The sequence below is a fragment of the Galeopterus variegatus genome, unplaced genomic scaffold, assembly GCF_000696425.1.
Source record: "Galeopterus variegatus unplaced genomic scaffold, G_variegatus-3.0.2 Scaffold1691, whole genome shotgun sequence".
Taxonomy (NCBI): Eukaryota; Metazoa; Chordata; class Mammalia; order Dermoptera; family Cynocephalidae; genus Galeopterus; species Galeopterus variegatus.
In genome coordinates, this window is record NW_007727802.1 from 135825 (window position 1) to 145832 (window position 10008).

A 10008-nucleotide genomic window follows, 5' to 3' on the forward strand; every position below is an offset into this window, starting at 1 on the left:
ACATGGGATCCGAACCCTCGGCGGGAGTGCCGCCGCGCTCCCAAGCGGCGCACTCTCCAGTGCGCCACCAGGCCAGCCCAATAAATTCCTTTCAAAATTTAGTGCCAGATGGCTGGCTAATTAGCTCACTTGGGACAGCATGGTGCTGGTATCACCAAGTTCAAGGATTCAGATTCCCATATCAGCCAACCGCTAAAAAGACTTTAAAAATCAAAAAAATAAAAATTTAGTGCCAGAAAGTTTCTCTTCTGAAGAACTGCAATGTTTATCAGATAATGAGGCTGATATAACTCAAAATGTTTCTTTTTTGGCATTGGTTGCTGACTTTAAAAATCAAAAAAATAAAAATTTAGTGCCAGAAAGTTTCTCTTCTGAAGAACTGCAGTGTTTATCAGATAATGAGGCTGATATAACTCAAAATGTTTCTTTTTTGGCATTGGTTGCTGATAAGTTAAAAGCTAATTTAATACTCAAGTATAGCAATTAGTTTGGCCTATGGATCTTGTTATCATTTCCCTCCTCTCTATAATTTTTCTAATACTTGCCTCAAATCTTTTTTGAAGGTAATACTAAACTTTGAGAAAGAAGTTTATTTCCAATAAACAATCTAGTTAATAAATTCTAGGCTAGAATTAACCTATGTGGAAAGTTAGATGAATAAATATAACATCTTTTCTCAAAACCATTAAGAGAAATCAGAGTCCCTAAGATTACTGCGTTTTAACTTTACTATATAAATGTATTAAAATACTTCTTCATATCATTATCTTCATTAACAATCAAGAGCAGGTCACTTAAAAACCAATATTGCATATTGTATGTTATCTAAATTACAGAGCTGTTTAACTGTTGCAATCTTAAGTTGCCTAGTCTTTGAGAGGAAACACACACAACCACAAATTAAATGTATTAAAGAGAAGAAACAGATAACTTGGATATTACTAATAGACAGTCAAACTAAGCAGAATGACTTACAGCTCTGAAGGAATAAGTTATTTATATAACACCCCAAATTGATAACTGGAAACAAACTAACACAGAGAAAACAGTATTATTCATCCCATTAGGCTTCAAAAAAAGAAGGAACAAAATTTGCTAGTCTTTATAAACATTGGTAGTAGTTGATTAAAAAAAGATTTTTATTGTCTAGAAAAGCCTACCATATTTCCTTTTAGGAGGCACATTCTGGTAATTTGGGATACAGCATTACTACTCAGCTTTCTGTTAAGTTCTTTCCAAGCACAGCTGACATCCTGTATTTCTTCCAGGCTTTCCAGAGTCATGGTCACAAACCCCTTAAGGAATAAAAGTCACACTATGTTTGGGAAAAAAATCAATCAGCAGTAAAATGAAGTTAGAATTCTACTACCCTTCATGACTTAACTGTGCATTTCTTATAAGCCAATACTATAATGTGGCTGCAAAAAATTTTAAAAGACTTCTTCAAAACTATAGTAATCCACCCTTATCCTTAGGGGATACATTCCAAGACTCCCCAGTGGATGCCTGAAATGGAGAATAGTACAAAAACCCTATATATACTATGTTTATTTCTATATATACCTACTTATGATAACATTTAACTAAGCACTTATCACACGCTGTGGCTGTAGCTTTCATAGTTATAGGTGTGACAGCAAAACTAGCACGAACTGTTTTCCTTCACAATTTCATGGACAGAAAATTCATTCTTACTGTAGATCTTAGAAACCTCAGCATACTTTTTTCTTTCCTTACTAACGTAAGAATTTCACCTTTTCACTTAAAGGAAGCACTTTCTGGCTTCTCTTTGGCATATCCAAATTGCCAGCATCACTTCTATTGCACTTTGTGGCCATTATTAAGTAAAATAAGGGTTACTTGAATACAAGCACTGTGATACGGCCACAGTCGATCTGATAACCAAGATAGCTACTATGAAACTAATGGGTGGGTAGTGAATACAGCCTGGCTACACTGGACAAAGGGATGATTCACATCCTGGGCAGGATGGAGCTGAGTGGTGAGATTTCGTCACGCTCCTCAGAATGGCACACAATTTAAAATTTATGAATTGTTTATTTCTGGAATTTTCAATGTGATATTTTCAAACTGAGGTTGATCACAGGTAACAAACATGGAATACAAAACCGCAGACGATGGGGGAAACTACTATATTTTAATAGAAGACTAAATAGATCACTGAAAGTACCATTCTTATATGCATTGCTATAAAGACTACATTTGATTCTAAACATCATGCTTTAAGAGAGAATTAAACAAACCAGAGCATGAGAAAGATAGAAGATAGTGAAGAATTAAGGAAATGTTACAGGAGTCAAAGTTAACTTGGAGTGGAAAAACTTATAAAAGGACATAAACTTCTTTAAACTTTTTAAAGACTATTACATAAGCAAAAATTACTTGTTCTGTAAAACCTCACTGGACAAAAAGACCAACATGAAGATACAGATAGGCATTCATCTAACAAATATTTATTGAGTGCCCCCTATTCATGTGCCAGAGACTGTACTAGGTTGCTAGAGATTCAACAGTAAATAGCCTTACCAGCTGGGCAGCCACCAAAGACAAAACAAAATAAACAGAAAACAGTAAATAGTCCTTTCTCTCATGGAAGTTACATTCCGGAGGGGGTGGGGACGGTGGGGTGGTAGTAAACAGTAAACAAATATATAGAATATCAGACAGTAATAAGCATCTTGAAGAAAAAAATAAAGCAGGGCTAGGGAATAGAGAGTAGAGGGAGGAGTAACCTATTTTAGAGTGAGTGATCCGAGTGATCAGGAAAGACCTCTCTGATATGGTGATATCTGAGCAAAGACCAGAATGAAGGAAGAAGCCACATGGCTACTAGAGGAGAAGAACATTCATGCCAATGAAAGTAAATGCAAAGGCCTTGTGCAGGAATAGGTTCATGTTTGAGGAAGAGCAAATAGGTTAAGGTGGCTGAAACAAGAAGGGAAGAGTGTAAGAGGCGAGATCAAAGAGGTAGCAAGAGGAAGACCCTGTAGGACATTCGTGATAAAGACTTTGGATTTTGGTTTAACCTATAAAAGAAATTTCAAATCACTAATACCCTGTTTCTAAGATATTAATCAGAGAGTAGAAGGTCCATCTGCCAAAGTAGGATTCTTTTACTGGGTAAGAGTTGAGACTAAATGATCTCTTAGCACTAAAAGTCCATCTTAATATTTTCTTAAGAAGTATGGTTTAGGGGGCTGGCCAGTTAGCTCAATCAGTACAGCATGGTGCTGATAACATCAATGTCAAGGGTTTGGATATCCCCATACCAGCCAGCTGCCAAAAAACAAACAAAAACAGAAGAAAAGAAAAAGTGTGGTTTAAATATTGTCTTGAGACAATCTGTTGTTATTAAGGATATCTGCTAAGTGCTAAAGTATCACCCCACAATTACTAATTACAGAGTAAAACATACCTTTACAATTGGAATATATGGCAGTGTCCATCTTTAAAAAAATGATCAAACTAAGCATTACTAGTAACGGAACAATCTGACAAGTACACAATATTACCTATAAGTGGTCTTGCCAAAAACGTTTAACCTGAGTATAAAATCAAGCTCTGACATTACTTCCAGTTTCCAGAAAAGACTGGATAAAGGCAAAAGTTAAATAATGCATGAAGAAAAAAAATTGAGGCAAATCCAGAAGGTGAGATATTCTACCAAACAACTGACCAAGACTCTTCACAAAGTCAATGTCACGAAAAATAAAAAAGGTAGAAAACAGATCCAGACTAAAAGAGACTAAAGAGGTATAACAAATAAATGTAACATATGAACATTAACTGGGTCCTATTTTTTAAAAAGATACATAACACACATGTATGTTTATGTATATATATGGAGAAATAGAGTTGAGTGCAGTAAATTACTTCCAGAAAAATGACATTTGGCTAAACTATTAACATCTGCCAGGTAAAACCATTAGAATACCTAGCTGCACTCATCTGTGCTACATCAAATAAATCACATGCAAGTTAATCTGCCCTGTCCCTTTTGTTCCCTCCTCCCACCACAGTGATAGGCTGCCCAAAATTAATCTAGCCTGTCATTCAAAAATCCTGCCAGCAGGCTCATAGATGTCCCCAGGACCAGACTCTCTCCAAGACATCAGAGAGCTCTCTTAATGATAGATCCCCTCGCCCAGGGACTCCCCACATTTATACCCAAGTAATAAATATTTGAACTATTGCAACCAATGGCCCTGATGTGATATGTTTTGACATATGACACCAACATGGCAGTGAGCCAGGTCAGATGGTGTTGCGTGCGTGCACACACAAACACACACACACACACATACAGGCAGTCCTTACTTTGCATGCTAATATGTTAGCTGTACAGAATCTGTTTCTTACTTTGCATGGTTCCATGACAACTTATAAAATGAAGAATAGGTTCTGGTACGCAAGTTTCAGTTAACACAATACTGTGCAAAGTGAGTATTTCCTGTATTTCTCTCCAGATACATAAACAGAGACACAGACATTTTTTGGATAATGAGGAAAATCTGAATATGGACTAGATATCAGATGATGATACAGAACTACTGTCAATTTTCATAGATGAGATTATGGTATTGTGATTATGTGGTAGACTATCCTTATTCTTAGAGGATGCATATTGAAATATTTAGGGATGATAGCATAATGTTTCAACTTTCAAATGGCTTAGCAAAAAAAAGTATAAACATATAAAGCAAATGTTGCATGATATTAAGAGCTGTCAAATCTAGGTGGATGGTATATGGTTATCACACTATTCTTTCTATTTTTCTGTAGGTTTGAAAATTTGGAAGAAGTGGCTGTCAAAAAAGTATTGAGGGGTTGAGAAAAATGAGGAGACCAATTTCTAATACACCAAAACATTTTTTTTCTGCACAGAAAGCACAATATATATTAAAGGAATTAAACACAATACTCAGTAATCCACTATACAATATCTGCTGTGGTTCAATTTTAACCATCCCCAAACCACGTACAATTTTCTCACAGATTTTTTACCTTATCAGAGGTTATCAAAGATCGTGGTTCAAAGCTCGATGCACCAGAAATGTGGGCTAATGCTGCAGCCAATGCATCCACTGCCCCTTTCTCTTCTATCAGTCTCTGAGCTGATGGTCGGAAAAAATCAACAGCAGCATAAGAAACAGAAGCCAGAGACCTATGGTTTAAAAATAGTAAATTTTCTTGGTCAAGACACAGCGAAAAAAATGAAAGATAAGAGAATAAATGGGAAAAAGAAAGAGTAACATTTTTGTATTTTAATATAACTAAATGTCTGCTGGTAAAACTGGTGATTAAAATTTTCTGATATTTGAACTAGGAGAGCTTAAAGATGAATAGCCTAATACAAAAGAAAAACTTATTCAGCAAGGTCAGAAAGCATACCTGATGGCATCCATGCTTTTAGATTTAACTAAATCCATTGTAGAAGGAACACCTACACGTTTAAAAGTAATTCCCTGAAAATGAAAGAATTACATTAAAGAAAAATGGAAGTCTTTACAATTAATTCCTAAATTAATATAGTTTGCTGAATTTCCATTTCATGGATTTAAAGATTTTCAAGATCTGCTTAAAGATTAAAAGTTCTGCTTTTGCTAATAGTTCATCAATTACAAATTCCAGAAAGAGAAAGTGTTCTGAATTGCTCCTTAGTTATAATCATGGAATTTCACTTGCAAAACAAAGCTGATTCAAAGAAAAGGAAAAAGATGTTGTTTAAATCTATCAACATTTTTTTTTCTTTATTAGCCCATCTCATTTTACAAAGCATGAAATAGCATATAAAAGCAGACATTATAAAAATGGGAAAAAATGGGAAATACCATAAAAAATCCAGACCACAGAAAATGTATAATTTCTTACAGAAACTGGCTATTGTACCATTACTCAGTATAATCTTAACTATTACACCAAGACAATGTCACAGTCACCTATTTACAATGCTGGACTGAAATCACAATACACTTCTGATTTTAGTATCAAGGGAGAGATTCAAAGGGAAAAATGAGAAAAGTCAGCTCTTCTGTCTTCACAATAAAAGCTGTATTAAAACAAAGTCTTGCAGCTAATATGAATTTAATTCTCCACATGCTTCACCATCCAAATGCAGCTTAAACTGAGAAAGGTTATGAAGATCTATTTGTGAGAACAAATATTTTAAAAGCTCTTAGAAGGGCACCATTTAGATAATAAGCCTGAAATAATTTAATTCTACTTACTGCTTTTTGTTCCACATATCTTAATTGACCTCTTTCTCTTGGTTGATAAAAACACACGCAAATTCCTGTCCGGCCAGCTCTACCTGTGCGTCCAGAGCGATGGATATAGGACTCAACATCCTAAAAATACAAGAGGTAATACCTTTTAAAAATCTGGCAAGTTCTGCAGTTATTCCAGCATTCAAATAATAATGCACATCCTAAAAATACAAGAGGTAATACCTTTTAAAAATCTGGCAAGTTCTGCAGTTATTCCACCATTCAAATAATAATGCTAATAATAATAATAATTTTATTTCAACACTTGCTCTTTTCAACATGCCAAATAGTTTATGTGCTTGAATTTTGGGGTAAAGGGGATATGATTTAAAACCTTCTTATCCACCTCATCCCAGGGTTCTTTTTTTTTTTGAGCTGGTATGGGGATCTAAAACCTTTACCTTGGTATTATAATACAAAGCTCTAACCAACTGAGCTAACCAGCCAGCTCCCAGGGTTCTTTATATGGCAACCTTTTATAATTCCCTTGCATAATTTTGTTGTTTCATGCTTCAAATCCAAACAATAGAGTCTGGCTGGTTGGCTAACAAAAAATGGCTAAGAGCAAGAACAAATGACATATTTTTCACATCCCAAGCAATATACCTTATAAATAAAATGCAACTTACAAAATTGCTCTTATTTACCCCAAATCAAATCCCATTTCCTACCTGTGGAGGAGAACTTTGAATCACCAGGTCAACCTCAGGAATGTCCAAACCACGGGCAGCCACATTAGTTGCCACCAAAACTTTAAAACTACCTTCTCTGAAGCCTTTCAGTGTAATTTCTCTTTGTGACTGTGCAATGTCCCCATGTAAACACTGAGCATTCTATTTGAAAAAAAGGGGAAAATTAAGTGTTCAGCTCATCCTTGCAACTGATGGAACCCTAACACCATCTAGTCTGTGCTCTTTTTGCACTGTTTTTTAATCTTGTTTTCTTATAATTATAACAATGTACATTTATTGTTTTGAAAAGAAATCAAACAGTACAGAAAATATTTAACATAAAATGTAAAAGCTTTCCTAATACCAGCCTCTTAGAAACAATTCACTGCTGACATTTTGGTGAATATTCTTTCAGATTTTTAAAAAATCTGACACACACATTCACTCTCACATACATACACTAGCAAATACTATAGTTTTATGAATTTATTTCTAAGAATGGCATCATACTATATATGTACTGTTTTGTAACCTACTTTATAAATTTAGTATATCTTAGCCATTTTTCCACATCAATAGATGTAATTCTACTTAATTTTTAAAAACTATACGATTTCGGGCCGGCCCCGTGGCACACTCGGGAGAGTGCAGCGCTTGGGAGTGCAGCAGCGCTCCCACCACGGGTTCGGATCCTATATAGGGATGGCCGGTGCGCTCACTGGCTGAGCGCTGTGCGGGCGACACCAAGCCAAGGGTTACATTCCCCTTACCGGTCACAAAAAAGACAAAAAAAAAAAAAAACTATATGATTTCTTCATATAGATGCAGTATCATTTATTTTAGCAATATCCTACAGATGAGCATTTGGGTTATATCTAAATTTTCTCCTTTAAAAACAATGCTGCAGGGGGCCGGCCTGTGGATCACTCAGGAGAGTGCGGTGCTGATAACACCAAGGCCACGGGTTTGGATCCCATATAGGGATGGCCAGTTTGCTCACTGGGTGAGTGTGGTGCTGACAACACCAAGCCAAGGGTTAAGATCCCCTTACCGGTCATCTTTTTAAAAAAAAAAAAAAAAAACAATGCTGCAATGAAACCACCTTGTACTTATATCTCTGGATGCCTAAGTATATGTATTTTTCAGTTGGATACATATCGAAGTTGAATTTCTGGGTCAAAAATTATGAACATTTAATATTTTATTTTATTTTAATATTTTGTTGTGTGTGTGTGTGGCTAGCTGGTACAGGGATCCGAAACCATGACCTTGGTGTTATAAGGCTGCATTCTCAACTACTGAGCTAACCGGCCAGCCCAACATTTAACACTTTAATTGCTATTGCCAAACTGTACTATAAAAAGAAGTTGTGCCCTATTTACTCTTCAACATTCTGTGAGTGTTTATTTCATCATACCCTATCCACCATGTATATTATGAGTCGTTATAATCCTTGTGAATCTAACATGCAAAAATGTTTTCCAATGTTGTTTTAATTTGCATGTCTAATTTTTAGTGAAGTTGAACCTATTTATATTGGGTTGATCTTCCATTTGTACTGCAAATAATTTTCCTAACATTTTAAATAAATTTCCTTGTATTCCCAGCCACTATTAAAGTTAAAAAGTTCATAACAATGACTTAACCCCAACAGTATCTAAGCCTTAGTGTATAAGCTTAATGTATACATGAGTGAATTCATTGAGCATATCCTATGTACCTGGGATTATACCAGGTTTTGGAACATTCATGAAGAAATGCGGTGGCGCTCCCGCCGAGGGTTCGGATCCCACATACAGACCGGCCGCTCACTGGCTGAGCGAGGGGCGGGGGCAACACCGAGGGTTGCGATCCCGTGGCCGGTCCCGGTCCAGTACGGGCGCGACACTGAGGGTTGTGATCCGTTGCCGGTCACGAAAAAAGACAAAAAGGAAAAAAAAAAAAAAAAAGAGAAGAGATATATATGACTTCCAGATTTTGAGCTTCTACAACTGTAGGAAATAAATGGACCATTTTAAACCACAGGAGATAGAATCCAAAATACTTTGTAATTAACTGGGTGGCAAATGATGAGGAAGAAAAGTCAAGGGTGATAAATAAATTTCTGGCTTAGACTATGGGTAGACATATTATTCAACAATAGGAAATGATGGAGACAGAGTGGGTATAGGAGTGTAGAAAAAAAATGAATTCAGTTTTAGGTATATAATGGGTCGGGCTCTCTGTGGCCAGTAGGATAACAAAGGTCTAGTATTCTGAAGGCAGATCTAACTGGGAAAAAGATGTGGGCACCATCAGCATATGCACAATGACTGGAGCCATAATAGTGATTAGATATGAGTACGAGGGTACTTCAAAAAGTTTGTGGAAAGCAGAATCAAAAGATAATACAAATCTTTCCATGAACTTTTTGAAGTACCCTCATATGTGTGTCTATATAGACAACTATACTTCTATATTCCTACATTTACTGCCCTGTGCTACAAAAACACTGTGCTAAATGCTTTAAATAAAATAAATAATTTCATTTAAATCTTAAAACTGTAAAAACAAGTGGTTTTTAAAGACCACTTCTTAAAAAGAGGAAACATGGGCACAGAAATATGAAGTGACTTGCCCACGGTTACATGGCTAGTAAGTAACACAATTGGGATTTAAACCCTGATCTGACTTCAAAGTCTGTTATTAATCACTAAACTTTTTTTTCCATGAAAAATATGTAGAGTGAGAATCATAACTGTGAGGAATGCCAATATTTAAAGTACAGGTAAGAATACAAAAAAGCTCAGCAGAAACTGGAAAAGTTTAGCCAGAAAAGGCAGAAAACCTGTGTGGTGATCATAAAACCCAAGTTAAAAGAAATGTTTCAAGAGAGGAAACATTACTTTCTTATTTTTTTAAAAGTTATAAGCAAACACACTTTAAGTTGGAGAGTTTTTCATAGTGATTTTCAAATTCACTTTTAAAAAGTTCAATGCATCTGGGCCGGCCCGGTGGCGCACTGGATAAGTGCGCCGCTTGGGAAGCGCGGGGGCGCCCTCGCGCGAGGG

The 10008-nt window shown here is 36.0% G+C and overlaps 1 protein-coding gene and 1 long non-coding RNA gene across 3 annotated transcripts in view; one reads left to right on the plus strand and one right to left on the minus strand.

The window, feature by feature from the left end:
* The window catches only part of LOC103595141, an 8595-nt gene extending 3639 nt beyond the window's left edge, over positions 1–4956 (plus strand). The window contains exon 2 of the long non-coding RNA XR_550915.1: positions 4804–4956. This is a non-coding gene — a long non-coding RNA (uncharacterized LOC103595141). The remainder of the gene's footprint in view (positions 1–4803) is intronic.
* Positions 1–10008, minus strand: part of DDX50 (DEAD (Asp-Glu-Ala-Asp) box polypeptide 50) — a 35566-nt gene that overhangs the window by 4010 nt on the left and 21548 nt on the right. For both annotated transcript variants that reach the window (XM_008578474.1, XM_008578475.1), the window contains 5 exons: positions 6959–7120; positions 6249–6368; positions 5413–5486; positions 5026–5185; positions 1161–1295 (listed from right to left, as the gene is read on the minus strand). In XM_008578474.1, the coding sequence (XP_008576696.1) occupies positions 1161–1295; positions 5026–5185; positions 5413–5486; positions 6249–6368; positions 6959–7120 (651 nt within the window). The remainder of the gene's footprint in view (positions 1–1160; positions 1296–5025; positions 5186–5412; positions 5487–6248; positions 6369–6958; positions 7121–10008) is intronic.